Source organism: Macaca mulatta, chromosome 7 (assembly GCF_049350105.2).
Source record: "Macaca mulatta isolate MMU2019108-1 chromosome 7, T2T-MMU8v2.0, whole genome shotgun sequence".
Classification (NCBI taxonomy): domain Eukaryota; kingdom Metazoa; phylum Chordata; class Mammalia; order Primates; family Cercopithecidae; genus Macaca; species Macaca mulatta.
Genome location: NC_133412.1, coordinates 165,326,733 through 165,345,858, shown reverse-complemented (window position 1 = coordinate 165,345,858; position 19,126 = coordinate 165,326,733). Strand labels below are relative to the sequence as shown.

At 41.2% G+C, this 19,126-nt stretch overlaps 1 protein-coding gene across 19 annotated transcripts in view; it reads left to right on the top strand.

Annotated features, from left to right (window-relative positions):
* The window catches only part of ATXN3 (ataxin 3), a 67,798-nt gene that overhangs the window by 8,423 nt on the left and 40,249 nt on the right, over nucleotides 1-19,126 (top strand). For 12 of the 19 annotated variants that reach the window (XR_013396490.1, XR_001446407.3, XR_013396492.1 and 9 more), the window contains exons 2-9: nucleotides 1,758-1,922; nucleotides 2,456-2,500; nucleotides 4,592-4,677; nucleotides 5,101-5,167; nucleotides 9,929-10,016; nucleotides 15,563-15,695; nucleotides 16,345-16,511; nucleotides 17,720-17,816. Coding sequence is in view for 5 of the 19 variants with exons in the window: in XM_077941642.1 (XP_077797768.1) it covers nucleotides 1,758-1,922; nucleotides 2,456-2,500; nucleotides 4,592-4,677; nucleotides 5,101-5,167; nucleotides 9,929-10,016; nucleotides 15,563-15,695; nucleotides 16,345-16,511; nucleotides 17,720-17,816 (848 nt within the window). In the remaining 14 variants the exon portion in view is untranslated. The remainder of the gene's footprint in view (nucleotides 1-1,757; nucleotides 1,923-2,455; nucleotides 2,501-4,591; nucleotides 4,678-5,100; nucleotides 5,168-9,928; nucleotides 10,017-15,562; nucleotides 15,696-16,344; nucleotides 16,512-17,719; nucleotides 17,817-19,126) is intronic. The other 7 variants (XR_013396496.1, XR_013396497.1, XR_013396498.1 and 4 more) reach the window with 3 other exon arrangements.

Genomic DNA, 19,126 nt, shown 5'->3' with positions numbered 1-19,126 from the left:
TTTTTTTGAGACAGAAGGCTGGAGTGGCAGTGGCATAGTCTTGGCTCACTGCAGTCTGTACTTCCCAGGTTCAAGCGATGCTCATGCCTTGGAGTCCCGATTAGCTAGGTGTACGGGTGCACACCATCACACTGGCTAATTTTTGTATTTTTAGTAGAGACGGGGTTTCGCCATATTGGTCAGGCTCATCTCGAACTCCTGGCCTCAAGCAATCCACCCGCCTTGACCTCCCAAACTGCTGGGATTACAGGTATGAGCCACCATGCTTGACCGGCATTATGTTAAAAGAATAAATGTTCTAGGCAGCTAGGCACAGTGGCATGTTTCTGTAGTCCTAGCTGCTCGGGAGGCTGAGGTAAGAAGATCCCTTGGGCCCTGGAGTTCAAGTCCAGCCTGGGCAACATAGTCAGATCTCATTTTTTAAATAAATAAATAACTGTTCTAGAGACTAAAATTTCCTTTCACCATTAGTAATTTACTGTGGAATCTCCAAGAATGAACTTATTTTAGGTAGTGAAAATGAGGGAGACTAAATGTTTTATACAGTGGTTTTTAGTAAAGTATGAGATTTGATGCATTTGATAGATGATAATTTTTTTTGTTTTTTGTTTTTTGGTTTTTTTTTGAGACAGAGTCTTGCTCTGTTGCCCAGGCTGGAGTGCAGTGGTGTGATCTTGGCTCACTGCAGGCTCCGCCTCCTGGGTTCATGCTATTCTCCTGCCTCAGCCTCCCGAGTAGCTGGGACTACAGGTGCCCGCCACCACGCCCGGCTAATTTTTTGTATTTTTTAGTAGAGATGGGGTTTCACCGTGTTAGCCACGATGGTCTTGATCTCCTGACCTCGTGATCTGCCTACCTCGGCCTCCCAGAGTGCTGGGATTACAGGTGTGGGCCACTGCACCCGACCGATAATGTTTGTTTAAAATAATTCTTAAATTTTTGATCATGTAATGTAGTTTCATTAATAGTAGATTTGTAAAATAAATGTTAACAAATGAAAATGCATGTACCTATGTTAATTATACTTATCTAAAGCTGAAAGTTCAGTTCAACTATGTTAAAAAATAGTTGGAGCCGGGCACGGTGACTCACACCTGTAATCCGAGCACTTGGAGAGGCCTAGGCGGGTGGATCACAAGGTCAGGAGATCGAGAGCATCCTGGCTAACACGGTGAAACCCCATCGCTACTAAAAATACAAAAAATTAGCCGTACGTGGTGGCGGCGCCTGTAGTCCCAGCTACTCGGGACGCTGAGGCAGTAGAATGGCGTGAACCCGGGAGGCAGAGCTTGCAGTAAGCTGAGATTGTGCCACTGCACTCCAGCCTGGGTGACAGAGCAAGACTCCGTCTCAAAAAAAAAAAAAAAAAAAAAAGTTGCCCAGGCGCAGTGGCTCACACCTGTAATCCCAGCACTTTGGGAGACTGAGGCAGGCGGATCACAAGATCAGGAGTTCGAGACCATCCTGGCTAACATAGTGAAACCCTGTATCTACTAAAAATACAAAAATTAGCCGGGCATGGTGGTGCATGCCTGTAGTCCCAGCTACTCGGGAGGCTGAGGCAGGAGAATTGCTTGAACCCAGGAGGCAGAGGTTGTGGTGAGCCGAGAGTGCTCCACTGTACTCCAGCCTGGACAACAGAGCAAGACTGTGTCTCAAAAAAGAAAGAAAAGTTAATGATTAAATTATTTAGGGGAAAATACTGTGCAATTCTGTTTAATAAGTCACATTTTAATTTTTTCTTTTGGAAATATTAGCAAGAAGGCTCACTTTGTGCTCAACATTGCCTGAATAATTTATTGCAAGGAGAATATTTTAGCCCTGTGGAATTATCCTCAATTGCACATCAGCTGGATGAGGAGGAGAGGATGAGAATGGCAGAAGGAGGAGTTACTAGTGAAGATTATCGCACGTTTTTACAGGTACTGATGTTAAACTCACTAAGTCACATTTTCTTTTTTTTTTTTTTTGAGACGGAGTCTTGCCCTGTTGTCCAGGCTGGAGTGCAATGGCGCAATCTCAGCTCACTGCAACCTCCGCCTCCTGGGTTCAAGCAATTCTCCTGCCTCAGCCTCCCAAGTAGCTGGGATTACAGGCACACGCCACTATGCCTGGCTAATTTTTTGTATCTTTGTAAGAGACGGGGTTTCACCATGTTGGTCAGGTTGGTCTGGAACTCCTGATCTCGTGATCCACCTGCCTCAGCCTCCCAAAGTGCTGGGATTATAGGTGTGAGCCACCACACCCGGCTTACATTTCTTTTAAAAACGTAGATACTATTTAGAAAAGGATGTGCCATTCTTCCTATAGGGATCTGACTGGTGAATTATAACTGCACTGTTAACTTTGGAAATGGAAATGCAAAGATGTTATTTTAAATATGCACGCTAATGACAGTTTGTATCCTTCTTTCCCCACCCCCACGCGTGCTTCAACTACCTGTCAAAATTAACAGCAGCCTTCTGGAAATATGGATGACAGTGGTTTTTTCTCTATTCAGGTAAGTAGTCACAAGCATCTACTATGTGTTGCTTACATCCCAGGCCCCGTTTCACAGCCTTTCAATAGTCACTATAACAAGGCGACCTTCAGAAGTTCTTCTAATAGATCATGTCTACAGAGTATAAGATTATACTCTAGATCACCAGATTGTGATCCACCTGCCTCAGCCTTCCAAAGTGCTAGGATTACAGGCATGAGCCACCATGCCCGGCCAACTAGAGTACTAGATTTTTATATAGATAAACATGAAAGGATTGTAGAATCTTCATATTAGAGTGGGGCATTTAAAAATTCCTTTTTGAGAAAGATTATTTAATTTGCATCTGGATGCTAATAATAACCTTAATTCTGGCCAGGCATGGTGGCTCACACCTGTAATCCCAGCACTTTGGGAGGGCGAGGTGGGCGGACCTCAGGGTCAGGAGATCAAGACCATCCTGGCCAACATGGTGAAACCCTGTCTCTACTAAAAATACAAAAATTAGCTGGGCGTGGTGATGCAAGCCTGTAATCCCAGCTACTCTGGAGACTGAGGCAGGAGAATCGCTTGAACCAGGGAGTCAGAGGTTGCAGTGAGCCAAGATCGCACCACTGCACTCCAGCCTGGTGACAGAGCAAGACTCTGTCTCAAAGAAAACCAAATACCCTTAATTATAATAAGTCCCAATGTCTCAAACTTACCATTTGTTGGGTAAACTTAAGAAAATGCAGTACCTTGCTACCATCCTTTTAAATCAGCCTACCAGACTGGATTTCCTTATTATGGTCTGTGGCTTTTGATTTTTCTCTTTGAGTTCTTTGGTGGTTATATATATGTACTTGAAAGATTCTTTTATCTGCATGTCTTTCATTCTTTTCTGACACTGTGAGTTGTATCCAGAGGTCTTTCAGAACCTCTCCTGAGCGACCTATCTCTGCAGATACCTTTGTTTGTATTTCTCTTGTACTGCCCTCCTGGACTCCTCCTCATCCACCAGCATTTCCATCTAGTGCTTTACCGTGCCACTGTTAACAGGTAATGGCTACTGCAGGGCTGGAATCAGAGGTCAGAGTAGGCCCAGCACTTGGCGTTTCCTATTTGTGCCTTGCTGCTCTTGGTACCCACTGCCTTGCACTCACTTTCTGTCTTTGCCGGTACCTGGTTGACTTGCTTCTTTGTTGGCTACCTTGGAGGGTAGATAGTGAATTTTCAGAAATTTCCCATTTTTTGTCAGACAGATTGAAATAATCAGGTTTGCATTTTGTTTTTTTCTACAAGTGGCAAGCCCATGACCCTGGAAGTCTGATACCTATGGAAACTTCAGTTTAAGTGCCCAGGGAGAACTTATTTTGGTAGACACGATTTCTGACATTGCAAGTAGTAAGTTGAATATACATTTTCTAAAGTAGCACCCACGGCAGCCAAATTACCAGATGTATATAGTAGACTAGTTTTAAGAATAGCACTTATGGGTAGAATATACATACATCTGGATTTTTGAGACAGTTTTATGTAGGAATTGTGTGGTTTTCTGGAACATCTCAGAGACCTGGTATGAAAAGCACTCTTCTAATATATATGTGTATGTTTTTTATGGATTTAGTGATATATCTATACACACACACACTTTTGAAAACCTATAGCCGGCTGGGCGTGGTGACTCATGCCTGTAATCCCAGTACTTTGGGAGGCCGAGGCGGGCACATCACAAGGTCAGGAGTTTGAGACCAGCCTGGCCAACAAGGTGAAACCCTGTCTCTACTAAAAATACAAAAATTAGCTGGGTGTGGTGGCGCATGCTTGTAATCCCAGCTACTCGGGAGCCTGAGGTAGGAGAATCACTTGAACTCAGGAGGCAGAGGTTGCAGTGAGCCGAGATCATGCCACTGTACTTCAGCCTAGGCAACAGAGCAAGACTCTTTGTCTTAAAAAAAAAAAACAAAAAAAAAAACAAAAAAAAACCTGTAGCCTTCTAGAGAAATTTATATATGAGGTACACAACTAACATAGCTATACTTCTTAAAGTGTTTACACAACTGACATAGCTATACTTCTTCAATTTGGAATGGAGTGGTTTGGCTTATGAAAAGTTACTATTTTTCTTAACAGGTTATAAGCAATGCCTTGAAAGTTTGGGGTTTAGAACTAATCCTGTTCAACAGTCCAGAGTATCAGAGGCTCAGGATCGATCCTATGTAAGATTTTGTTTTGCATTTCATACATTTCTTTTCCCAAATTTGATTTTTAAAGATATTTCTTAAAGAAGAGAAATATATTTGGAATACTTGTGTTTTGATGTTCCCTGTTTCATTCCCTCAGACTTTCCTATTTCACCTTTGTGATGTCCATGAGCATCTGCCCTGTAGCCTTCCTGGCACCCCAGTGTCTGTGGCAGCACAGAGCTGCCCCGTAAGTGGTGCGTGAGGCCATCTTTTGGCCCGGCATCACTAAGCTGCTGCAGAGACGTTCATATGGTTGTGTGATCTTTTAAAAACATCAGTGACACTTAACTGTAAATCTAATCTTAAATTATCACAAATTTTATATAATGTTTGCCAGTAGACAACATAAGTATGAATTCAATATTTCAAGTTAATATTGTGTGTTTTCTTTTTTAGAAATGAAAGATCATTTATATGCAATTATAAGGAACACTGGTTTACAGTTAGAAAATTAGGAAAACAGGTAACATTTCTTACCCTTCCTTGTCTTTTTTTCTTATATTGTGCCCCATTTAAAACTAAAATGTGGGCCAGATGTGGTGGCTCATGCCTGTAATCCCAACAGTTTGAGAGGCTTAGGTTGGGGGATCACTTGAAGCCAGAACTTTGAAACTAGCCTGGGCAACAAAGGGAGGTCCTGTCTCTTATAAAAAAAAAAAAAAAAAAAAAAAAGCCAGGTATGGTGGCTCACATCTGTAATTCCAGCTTTCTTGGAAGGCTGAGGCAGGAGGATCACTTGAGCTCAGGAGTGTGAGGCTGCAGTGAACTATGATTGTGCCACTGTACCCCAGCCTGGGTGACAGAGTAAGACTCTGTTTTATAAAACATAAAAAGAAAAAGAAATTTTAAAATTAAAAAGAAAAAACAAAAGGATTGCTGACTTTAAAATTAGGAAACTGAGTAGTAATGTGTGTGTTTGTGGCATGGTTATCTATCTTGATAGATAGAAATTTGTCATTTTAAAACATATCAGTTTTCCTTGTAAATTTATTTGTGACAAGTATATGCAATTTAACTATATCATAAGAAAAATTCTATATTAAATATAATACAAATGTGGTTACTTTGAAGTGGGTTTTTATGTGATGACTATGTTCTGTCAGTTAATTACTACATTTGTAGATTTGTATTTAGCATAGTGCTGTCACAAAGCCTGAAATAGTGTCAAGCATGAATAAAGCATTCAATTATGCTTGCTTTAGTGTAAGATTATTCATATGATTCCAAAAGCCATGTAATACATACGTCTACATAAAATCACTTCTATTTGTTAAATAAAACATGAAATATGTCTTGAGCAAGCTATTTTAAGAAACAGAATCATTTAACATCCTTTTTATTAGAATTCTGAATCTTTGAAAGAGGGTTCTTGAAAACCAGCTAGCACAGTAAAAAAGAATAAACTAGTGATACATGCAGCAACATGGATGAATCTCAAAATAATTATGCTGAAAGAATAACCCCGAAACAGAATACTACATGCTGTATGGTATCATTTATTAAAAGTCTAGAAAAGTGCAGATTCATCTGTAGTGATGAAAAGCAGATCCACCAGTGGTTGCCTGGGGATGAAAAGGCTAAGGAAGAGTGAGAGGGGGGAGGGTCAGAGAGAGGCATGGGAAACGTGGCAGTGATTAATGTGTCATAGTGTTGGTTGTAGTAATGGTTTCATGGGAGTACAGTATACAAATGTCAAAACATTTCAAAGGCCAGGTGCAGTGGCTCATGTCTGTAATCCCGGCACTTTTGGATGCCACGGCAGGAGGATCACTTGAGCTCAAGGAGTTCAGGACCAGCCTGGGCAATGTCACAAGACCCCATCTCTACAAAAAAATGAAAAAAAAAAAAAAGAAAAATTGGCTAGGTGTGGTGATACATGCATGTAGTCCTAGGTGCTAGGGAGGATGAGGAGGGAGCCCAGAGGTCAAGCCTGCAGTGAGTCATGATCGCACTACTACACTCCAGCTTGGGTGACAGAAGGAGATCCTCTCTCAAAAAAAAAAAAAGTTTCAAATTGTACACTTTAAATATGTGAAGTTTATTATATATCACTTATACCCCAATAAAGCTGTTTGTTTTTTTAAAAAAGTAAATAAAAGCCAAAAAAGATATGTCAAGAAAGTATATTGAATTAAATCTATAAGAGATAATTCAAAAACAAAAACCCTATTGTTATCTTTTAAGTCACCCAAATCAAATTTGGGAAAAGTCACCTACTTAGCTTCATCCTAAGTTGGTTCGTTCTTTCTTTCTTTCTCTCTTTCTCTCTTTCTGATGGATTCTTGCTCTGTCACCCAGGCTGGAGTGCAGTGGTGGGATCTCGGCTCATTGCAACCTCCGCCACCCGGGTTCAAGCAATTTTCCTGTCTCAGCCTCCCGAGTAGCTGGGACTACAGGAGTGCACCACCACACCCAGCTAATTTTTGTATTTTTAGCAGAGACGGGGTTTCTCCATGTTGGTCAGGCTGGTCTTGAACTCCTGACCTCAGGTGATCCTGTCCATCTCTGCCTCTCAAATACAGGGAATACAGGCGTGAGCCACCATGCCCAGCCCTAAGTTGGTTCTTTCTTAAAGTTCTTCCTGAGGAGCCAAGAGCAAGTTAAGGAGGTGTAATCTAGAAGCTTACAGTGGAGGCTAGCTGGGTGCAGTGGTTCACGCTTGTAATCCCAGCACTTTGGGAGGCTGAAGCAGGGAGATCACTGAGGCCAGGAGCTTGAGACCGGCTTGGACCAACACAGTGAAACCTTGTCTCTACCGAAAAAAAATTTAAAAAGTGCAACTTAGAGCAGTAGAGGCTGACACGAGTGGGAATCACCTCTAGGTAAAAACCAGGGTAGGGTACTGCTGAGATTATTTAACCTCTGGGTTTTATTTACGTGTTTTTAAAAATTATGATCCAGTATTCTTTACTTTTTTTGTATAAAGTAAGCACTGAATTTTTAAGGTCTGTAGACTTAGATTTCAGAAGTACCCTCGTATTAATTTGCAAATAAATGTCTATCTTATTATTTTGAGAGATTTAAAAATTTTTAGTTCTTCAAAATTGAATTTTCACATTTTGAATTACATTATCTTTGACAAATACAGATGATGTTGGCCGGGCGCTGTGGCTCATGCCTATAATCCCAGCACTTTGGGAGGCTGAGGTGGGTGGATCACCTGAGGTCAGGAGTTCAAGATCAGCTTTGCCAACGTGGTGAAACCCCGTCTCTACTAAAAATACAAAATTAGCTGGGTGTGTTCGCGCATGCCTGTAATCCCAGCTACTTGGAAGGCTGAGGCAGGAGAATTGCTTGAACCTGGGAGGTGGAGGTTTTAGTGAGCCAAGATCACGCCATTACACTCCAGCCTGAGCAATAAGAGTGAAACTCTATCTTTAAAAAAAAAAAAACAAAAAAAAAACAAATACAGAAGATGTCAAATTTTGGTTTATTTTATTTTCTTTGGTTCTAATTTATATTTTTGTTTAAAACTATATTTTTCACTATAGACTCTGTCTGAGGTCCCTGTATAATAAAAAAGAAGGCTGGAAAAAGTATTAACATTGTCAAAATCCAGGAAAATAGTTGGTCATGATACTGACAGTAACTTTAAACACTTTTTGTATCTTGTGGGTTAAATTAGGAATACTTTGTGGTAGTGATAAATGATGTTAATTAGGGCCGAGTGCAGTGGTTAACACCTGTAATTCCAGCATGTAGGGAGACTGAGGTGGGAGGATGTCTTGAGGCCAGGAGTTTGAGACCAGCCTGTACAACACAGAGACCCCCATTTCTACAAAAAAAATTAGAAAATTCGTCAAGCATCTTGGTGCACACCTGTAGTCCCAGCTATTTGGGAGGATGAAGCGAGAGAATCACTTAAGCCAGGGGTTCAAGGCTGCAGTGAGTTATGATTGCACCACTGCACTCCAGCCTAGATGACCATCTCTTTAAAAAAAAATGTGTTTATATGTTATATGTGATAGTGTTTTTTAAAAACATTTTTAAATTATAGAGGGTCTCACTATGTTGCCCAGGCTGGTCTCAAATTCCTGGGCTCAAGCAATCCTCCCACGTTAGCTTCCCAAAGTGCTTGGATTATAGGCATGAGCTGCCATGCCCACCTAATTTAGTGATTTTTAAAAACTGAGTTGGTAATTATAAATTATCTTCCTGGAACTTCTGACTTTCTCACAATTGGAATCTTTTGACAAAAATTATCGGTAATGGGAAAACTTTGTATAGTTGTCATTTTTCCTCCCATCAGTATGATAGATGCGATTAGAGTTATGTTGGACTGATACTTTGAAAAAAGATTTAACTATAGCTATTAATAAAGACATTTCAACTACGGACTATCCATTTTTATTCTTTTGGGAGGGTTTAATGTTTATAGTTTAAAGCAAAGTGTTGTTTTTAAAAAACTATTTAACAGGGCCGGGCGCCATGGCTCACGCCTGTAATCCCAGCACTCTGGGAGGCCAAGGCGGGTGGATCACAAGGTCAGGAGATCAAGACCATCCTGGCTAACACGGTGAAACCCCATCTCTACTAAAAATACAAAAAATTAGCCGGGTGTGGCGGTGTGCGCATATCGTCCTAGCTACTCGGGAGGCTGAGGCAGGAGGATGGCATGAGCCTGGGAGGCGGAGCTTGCAGTGAGCCGAGATTGCACCACTGTACTCCAGCCTGGGCAACAGAGCGAGACTCTGTCTCAAAAAAAAAAAAAAAAAAGAGTATCTAACAGAGGCCGGGTGCAGTGGCTCATGTTTGTAATCCCAGAACTTTGGGAGGCCAAGGCGGGAGGATCATTTGAGGTCAGGAGTTTGAGACCAGCCTGGTCAATGTGGCAAATGTGCTGTCTCTAACTAAAAATACAAAAATTAGCTGGGTGTGGTGGCGCGGGCCTATAGTTCCAGCTTCTTGGGAGGCTGAAGCAGGAGAATTGCTTGAACCTGAGAGACGGAGGTTGCAATGATCTGAGGTCATGCCACTGCACTCCAGCCTGGGTGATAGAATGAGACTCTTCTCAAAAAAAAAAAAAAAAAAAAGTAATAGTGATAAATCTGCAGTATTCTCTTTTAAGATATTATTCAGTCAGAGGAAAGAGCTCAACTTGAAATATTTCCAGAGTTTAAACAATCTTACTAAACTTTGATGGGTTATATCTGTTCTTAACATGTGAAACTACTTTATTACCTATAATATGCACTAACTTAAATATTGACAATTTTTTTTCCAGTGGTTTAACTTGAATTCTCTCTTGACGGGTCCAGAGTTAATATCAGATACATATCTTGCACTTTTCTTGGCTCAATTACAACAGGAAGGTAAGTAAAGCCTGAAAATTTTGTAACGTTATCTTTCGAAGTAGTTAAATAAACTGGAGCATTAGATGACAGTGTGACAATACTGTTTTTCTGGCAGTGGCAGTGAAACAATCTTTAGGTTTGACGTGGTGATAGGCTGTGATTTGGGTGACGCTGTTCCATTAGAGTTCTCACTGGCACCTGGCCCTCCCTCTTCTGAGGATGCTGCTTTCTTTGCAGCCCTTCTAAGTAATGGTTTTTTCTTTTATACATCACATACCACACAGCTGAGAGGAGGGATAGATATTTTTCTTTTTTGCCTCTTCTAGGCCACTGTTCTTCCCTATAAACTCCAGTTTCTTTGAAATACATGCCCCTAAGGGCCAGTTGTGGTGGCTTTCGCCTGTAATCCCAGCACTTTGGGAGGCCGAGGCGGGCAGATCACGAGGTCAGGAGATCAAGACCATCCTGGCTAACGGGGAAACCCCGTGTCTACTAAAAATAACAAAAAATTAGCCAGTTGTGGTGGTGGACACCTGTAGTCTCAGCTATTTGGGAGACTGAGGCAGGAGAATAGTGTGAACCCGGGAGGTGGATCTTGCAGTGAGCTGAGATTGCGCCACTGCCCTCCAGCCTGGGCGACAGAGACTCCATCTCAAAGACGAAAGAAATACACGCCCCTAGATTAAACTATCCCTTGCCCTTTTGCACTCATCCAAAAGTCTCTTTTCATCAGTGATTTTAGGATCTGACTCATTGTGTTTTTCTCTACTTCAACTCCTTTTATCATTCTTAATGATTTCTGTATTGCTAATCAATCCAGTAATCCAGTACCTACTTCTTAGTTTCAAAATCACTCACTCTTGCTTAGCTATTACCAATAATCATAACCACTGTCAAATCTCAATTGCAAGCGTATTACTCTTTAACTACCACCTCCTATCCTTAAACCATGTTTTATCTGTTTTTTTTATTCCAGCCATTCTTTAAACCCTACCGTGGGGCCCAAGCATTTCCTTTATATGCATTCTTCCTTTCTTCTGCTGCTTATTTTCTGTAATTCATTGTTATAATCACTCCATTGCATTCTTCAGCTTGTTTCCCCCTTCTCTCCCTCCATCATACTTGAATGACAAAAATCTCAACCCTGGTTAAAACCAAATCTTGGCCTTGTCCATTCCTGTACCAGAGTAGCAGGATATGGCTAAAAAATAACATAAAACATGATGATTGGTTTTACTTTTTTCTTAAACGATCTATCCATCCATTCACCCATCCATCTGTCTATCAAAGTGACTAGGCCTCTCTGAAGCCCAGGCTGGAGTGCAGTGACATGATCACAGCTCATTGTAGCCCCACACTCCTGGCCTCAAGTGATCCTCTTGCCTCAGCCTGTTGAGTAGCTGGGACTACAGGCTTGTGCTACCGCACCTAGCTAAGGTTTTACTTTAAATTTATTATAATCACAAAATTCAGATGAGCCTTTAGTGCTGCCTGATATTTCTACTATGTTTTCTTAGTAAATCCCCATACCACTCTCCAAGATGTTTATAAAAAATCATGTACCACTCTCCAGACGTTTATAAAAAATCATGTGCCACTCTCCAGATGTTTATAAAAAATCATGTGCCACTCTTCAGATGTTTATAAAAAATCATGTGCCACTTTCCAAGGTGACTAATTTCACAGCTTCTGTCTTCAAACCTTTAACCACTTTCCTCTCCCTTCCTTACACACCTTGCGTATGGCCTTCCATTACATTCTGCTGAGAACATAGAAGCAATTAAAATTATGTTCTTACCTTTCTACCAGCAAGTGTACTAATTTGCTTATATCTTCACCTGTGCTTTGCGACTACTAAAATAGATGAATGGTCCCCTACCTCTAGCGAAGACCAGTCCCTCACTTGTGGGCTGGATCCCAGCTCCTCTCACCTACTCAAGATGTTCCTGCTTTCATCTCTCCACTCTCTTGTATAATCAGTTCCCCCCCCCTTTTTTTTTTTTTGGTAATGTACCTATAAGCAGAAAAATAAGCTTTTTAACTCCAGTAATTAAAAAGAAAAATCTTCTCTTAATTCCATGAAACTCCAGCTGCCTCCCCATTTTTATTTTTTCCTTAGGATTGTCTCTAGTGTGCCTTCTCCTTTTCTTGAACTCCGCCTCCTGGGTTCAAGCGATTCTTCTGCCTCAGCCTCCCGAGTAGCTGGGATTACAGGTGCGTGCCACCACGACTGGATAATTTTTTCTCTTTTTTTGAGATGGAGTTTCCCTTTTGTTGCCCAGGCTGGAGTGCAATGGCGTGATCTCGGCTCACTGCAACTTCTGCCTCCCGGGTTTAAGCGATTCTCTTGCCTCAGCCTCCCGAGTAGCTGGGTTTACAGGCATGAGCCACCACGCCTGGCTAATTTTGTATTTTTAGTAGAGATGGAAGGGGTTTCTCCGTGTTGGTTAGGCTGGTCTCGAACTCCTAACTGCAGGTGATCTGCCACCTCAGCCTCCCAAAGTGCTGGGATTACAGGCATGAGCCACTGCGCCTGGCCCCTGGCTAAGTGTTTTTTTATTTTTATATTTTTAGTAGAGACAGGGTTTCACCATATTGGCCAGGTTGGTCTCGAATTCCGGCCTCAGGTGATCTACCTGCCTCGGCCTCCTAAAGTGCTGGGATTACAGGCATGAGCCACTGTGCCTAACCGTCTTTTAGTAATGGTATTTAGAGATCACAATTTGAGTGCTGGCATGCTTATTGCTACTGGTTTGTTATGTAGTTATTGTGAATTCACATTTAGGAATATAGAGTTTTTAATTCTTTGATTTTAGATACTTGTATCTTTTTTCTTTTATAGTTAAAACCTTGGTTCCTAATGATATCCCTTCTTAAAAACCCTGTCTGCCCTTGACCTCCAGCCCACCATGCTGTGGTTTTCCTAACTTGTTGCCTGCATCTTTCAGATCCCTTTCATGGATCTTAGGTATATCTCTAAATAAGATCTGTGTGTCAGTAATTACCAAACTTTTATCTTTAGTCTTGACATCTACCCTGAACACCTAGCTTTGACTAACTCCTAGCTTTGGCATCTCCACTTTGAAGTCCAAAAAGCATTTCAAACTGAACATGTCTATGAAAGACTTATTTTTTTTTTCTATCCATGCTATCTATCAGGTTTTCCATTTCCATAAGGGTGACACTTCTTGTACTCTGGTTCCTATATATTATACTGATAGAGCTGCTCAGAGTGCTTCTTAACCAGTGTAATGCCTGTTATGTCCCACCCTCACTCCTTGTCTTTCAGTGGCTTCCCAGCACACTTAGAATAAAATCTGAAGTCTTAGGCTGAGCGTGGTGGCTCATGCCTGTAATCCCAGCACTTTGGGAGGATGAGGGGCAGATCACTTGAGGTCAGGAGTTTGAGACCAGCCTAGCCAACATGGTGAAACCCTGTCTCTACCAAAAAAAATACAAAAATTAACTGGGTGTGATGTTGTGCACCTGTAGTCCCAGCTACTTGGGAGGTTGAGATAGGAGAATCACTTGAACCCAGGAGGCAGAGGTTACAGTGAGCCAAGATCATACCACTGCACTCCAGCCTGGGTGACAGAACAAGACTCTCAAAAAAAAAAAAAAATTGAAAAGTAAAATAAAATCTGAAGTCTTGAATAAAACCCAAGATCTTGACCATGACCCCTGAACAGGGCAGAGTATCCATTCTTCAGACACTCTTCATAGAATACCATGGTGAGCTGGCATATTTATTGTACGATATAGAAACAGTTTTACTGGCAGAAAACACATTAAACCATTTGAACTCTGAATACAGTTGTCCTCATAAAAAATGTTCATTGTACTATTTTGAGGTTTTCCATTAGTAGTTCTTACAATCTTTGTCCCATTATGTGTTAATTCTAACAAAGGATATCCAATAACAAACACCAGAGTTTAAGAAAAATGTGCCAGGTGCGGTGGCTCACACCTGTAATCCCAGCACTTTGGGAGGCTGAGGTGGGCAGATCACCTGAGGTCAGGAGTTTGAGACCAGCCTGGCCAACATGGTGAAACCCCATCTCTCCTAAAAATACAAACATTAACCAGGCGTGGTGGCGGGTGCCTGTAATCCCAGCTACTCAGGAGGCTGAGGCAGGAGAATCGCTTGAACCTCCTGGGAGGCAGAGGTTGCAATGAGCTGAGATTGCACCACTGCACTTCAGCCTGGGTGACAGAGTGAGACTCCATCTCAAATAAAAAATAATAATAATAATTAATAATAGAAAAACTTAGATTGTTTTAGGTATAGCCCACTCTTAGTTTTTGTGTGTAGCATCTAGCTTGGGGAAACCCTGGATTTCTGGAATCATATTTATACACAGTCACACTAGACTAATGTAATTCTTTTGGGATGCAAACCACACGTTTGACACCTTAAATAGCTTTTAGGTATTTGGCTTCTCAGCTCCTATTTTTAGTTACAAGGGGTGTACATGTGTGGGTCAGGGTAGCTCTTTCCACAGATGATTAGTTTTAGCCATGTTACTAGTTATTGCACACATTATCTGACTGTGTCCTCAAAACAGCCCTGTGAGTGTATTAGTCAGGGTTCTCTAGAGGGACAGAACTAATAAGATAGATGTATATATGAAGGGTAATGTACTAAGGAATATTGACTCATATGATCACAAGGTGAAGTCCCACAATAGGCTGTCTGCAAGCTGAGGAACCAGGAAGCCTGTCCAAGTCCCAAAACCTCAAAAGTAGGGAAGCTGACAGTGCAGCCTTCAGTCTATGGCCAAAGGCCCAAGAGCCCCTGGCAAACCACTGGTGTAAATTCAAGAGTCCAAAAGATGAAGAACTTGGAGTCTGATATTTGAGGGCAGGAAGCATCCAGCATGGGAGAAAGGTGAAGGCTCAGCAAGTCTGGTCCTTCCACACTCTTATTTCTGCCTGATTTATTCTAGCCGAGCTGGCAGCTGATTAGATGGTGACCACCCAGATTGAGGGTGGGTCTGCCTCTCCCAGTTCACTGGCTTAAATGTTAATCTCCTTTGGAAACACCCTCACAGACACACCCAGAAACAATAATTTGTAGCCTTCAATCCAATCAAGTTGATAATATTAACCATCACAGGAAGGTACCAGTATCATTATGTTTAACAGTAGAAACCAAGACAAATGCAGCTAGGAAGTGGGAGAACTGGGATCAGATGCAGGCAGTCTGATTCTCAATCAGTTGCTCTTACCGACTCCTTTACTCTCTCTCATACCAGTAAGTGAGTAGCCTGCTCAGTCAAGTGCTATATTAGTAGGGCCCTTTACAGACATTTACTTCGCACAGTCACTCAGTGAGACGGCTATTCCAGTCTTACAATGGAGAAAGTGAGGCTCAGAGATTTTAAGTAACTTATCCTAGATGACTTTACTAGTAAGTATAAGAATCATTATTTGAACTAAAATCTTTCTGAATCCTCAGCTTGTATTTTTTTCCAGTGTACTGTGCTGCCTCTTTACTAGCATTTTACATCAATTTTGAATCTCTTTACTAGCTGTTTAGGTTGATTTTTGCCTTTTTGTTTTAGGTTATTCTATATTTGTTGTTAAGGGTGACCTGCCAGATTGCGAAGCTGACCAGCTCCTGCAGATGATCAGGGTCCAACAGATGCACCGACCAAAACTTATTGGAGAAGAATTAGCACAACTGAAAGAGCAAAGGTAAAAATGAGGCCTGCAGTATGGAACATATGACGATATTTCATTATGAGAATAAAATTTTCATGCTTACATTGAATATGTGGTCCTTGTGTTGTCGGCACCTCTATTTTGGACCTTACATTTTAGTGAAGTTTATTAGTTCGAACGTGAATCAACTCTTTGAAATACTTAAATATATTAACTAAGTTAGCAGGTATGGTGTATTCCTAGCACTTCAGGAGGCTGAGGCAGGCTGATTGCTTCAACCCAGGAGTTTGAGACCAGCCTGGGCAACATGGCAAAACCTCACCTCTACAAATAGTACAAAAATTAGCCAGACGTGGTGGTGCGTGTCTGTAGTCCTAGCTACTTGGGAGGCAGAGGAGGAAGGATCACCCAAAACTGGGGAGGTCGAGACTACAGTGAGCCACAATCACACCACCGCACTCCAGCCTGGGCAAGAGAGTCAGACCCTGTCTCAAAAAAAGAAACAGAGAAAAAAAACTTAGTTGGATTCAAATTACAACACAATCATTATATTACTAGAGCTTATTTGCCAGAAAACGTTTTAAGTTTTGGCTTACGTAAAGCCTTTACATTACAAATGCCTTTAAGTTATGTCTAAAATAGAAGATTGGTTGCAGTTACTACCAGTGCTTTTGTTCTTTAGAGTCCATAAAACAGACCTGGAACGAGTGTTAGAAGCAAATGATGGCTCAGGAATGTTAGATGAAGATGAGGAGGATTTGCAGAGGGCTCTGGCACTAAGTCGCCAAGAAATTGACATGGAAGATGAGGAAGCAGATCTCCGCAGGGCTATTCAGCTAAGTATGCAAGGTAAAGACATTCTGATGTGTGTTGTATTCATTGCTGAAGAATTGATTCCAATTATTCTTAGGTTTCCTGGAAGTTAATGTACTCTTAGAAGTGTTTTGACAATTACTGCAGAAGCAATAGCTATATAGTGGGCTTTCCCTTTAGATTTCTTATAATGGAAATAACTTTTTACAACCTATATTTTATTAGGAGTAGTTATATTTTTACTCCTGGTTATTTATTTGGTTTCAATAACCTGTACTAACACAGTAGTCAATTGTGGTGTTAATCTTTGTGGGTATCAGTTGACCCTTACCCAAATCAGCTCTTTCATAAATGTATGTCATTAGACACTATGGAAGGGCCTGGACAGGGGATATAAACTGATTATACAAAAAGCCAACATTTATTGGCTATGCAACTTAAACCTTAAGCCCGCTTTGGTGGGCCCAGTTTTTTAGTGATATAAACTATCAATTTCAAAAGTGAAAACATATCCCCTATACAGTCTAGGCAAAGAAAAATGTTAAGACATAGCTCGAAGTTGCTTAATTAAAAGTTTGAAGTGGGTTTTTTGTTTTATTTTTCTCTAACTTATGTGTATTTGCTTCTACTTTCTAATGAAATTATTTATCAATTGATTTCCTTAGATATCCAGATAAAATTGAGATTCCATTAATGGGAAGATTATTTTCATCCTGAACTTTTCTTGCCTCTAGGCACACCTCTGAGTACTCCATATGGTGTGCAATCCCATTTTTGATTAATAGAGTCCTGCTGGATTAGCAGGGACAGAAATCAGCTTTAGATTTCTTTTGTTTTTTGAATTAAGAGTCTCACTGTCGCCCAGCCTGGAGTGCAACAATCTTGGCTCACTGCAACCTCTGCCTTCCGGGTTCAAGCGATTCTCCTGCCTCAGCCTCTTGAGTAACTGGGACTACAGGCACCTACCACCATGCCTGGCTAATTTTTTGTACTTTTAGTAGAGATATGGTTTTGCCCTGTTGGCCAGGCTGGTCTTGAACTCCTCACCTCAGGTGATCCACCTGCCTTGGCCTCCCACAGTGCTGGGATTACATGTGTGAGCCACCACGCCCAGCCAGAAGAGTAGAATATTCTTCAAGAAAAAACATTTTAAAAGCTTACTCAAATGAGTATAAACAAATGTATTGTTGCTTGAATTGGTAAATACAGTGATTGGTTTTTGTTCTGTTGTGTTTTGTTTTCAGGTAGTTCCAGAAATATATCTCAAGATATTCCACAGACATCAGGTACAAATCTTACTTCAGAAGAGCTTCGGAAGAGACGAGAAGCCTACTTTGAAAAGTAAAGTAGTTGGTACAAATTAAAGTAGCACGTTTAATATTTGCTTTGGCTATTTTGTCTGTTTGTAAATGGTTACTGCCTGAATCCTATGAATATTTGAATGCATATTTTAAAAATTTACAGCAAATAGGACAGGCACGGTGGCTTACGCCTGTGATCCTAGCACTTTGGGAGGCCAAGGTGGGCAGATTGCCTGAGGTCAGGAGTTCGAGACCACCCCAGGCAACACAGTAAAACTCCATCTCTACTAAAAAATACAAAAAAATTAGCCGGGCGTGGCAGTGTGCGCCTGTAGTCCCAGCTGCTTGGGAGGCTCAGCCAGGAGAATTGCTTGAACCCAGCAGGTGGAGGTTGCAGTGAGCCGAGATCGCACCACTGCACTCCAGACTGGTTGATACAGTGAGACTGTCTCCAAAAATATATGTGTGTATATATAAATATAAAAATTTACAGCAAATAACATGAAGCAAAATGTAGTTTTAATGAAAAAGTTTGCCTCAATACTGGATAAATTTTTGAAACTGAGTGAAGGAAACCTTGTACAATTTCATTTATTAAAAGAAAAATGAAATTAGGACAAGGCAAGAAGAATACCTATTGATCCTTTGGATGTGCTTCTTGCTTACCTGATTAACCCTGCAAAATTTCTCTACCAATCAGTAAGAAAAACAGCTTTTGAGGTATGGGAGCACATTCCCAAATAGACATGGGTAGTTCATTTAGCTGCTCATGGCTGCTGCAGGGGGTCCTGTAGGCCTGTTAGCATCAGGAGAATGGATGCAAACCATAAATCTGGATCAACTCCTAAAACTTTACCTTGTGCCCAGCCTTGTAAGTGCTTGCTAAATAGGAATTCCACTGTATGAAAATACATTCTTTTCAAGTAACTATCATTCAGACTTTTGTCCCCCACTTTTTTAAAAAAAGAAAAAGAAAAGGCTGGGTGCAGTGGCTTACGCCTGTAATCCCACCATTGTATGAAATAGGAATTCCACTGTATGAAAATACATTCTTTTCAAGTAACTATCATTCAGACTTTTGTCCCCCACTTTTTTAAAAAAAGAAAAATAAAAGGCTGGGCACAGTGGCTTATGCCTGTAATCCCACCATTTTGGGAGGCCAAGGCGGGTTTTTGGGAGTGAGTTTTTGGGAGGCAGGAGAATCGCTTGAACCCGGGAGGCGGAGGTTGTGGTGAGCTGAGATCGCGCCATTGCTCTCCAGCCTGGGCAACAAGAGTGAAACTCCGTCTTAAAAAAAAAAAACAAAACAAAAATTAGCTGGGCGTGGTGGTGGGTGTCTATAATCCCAGC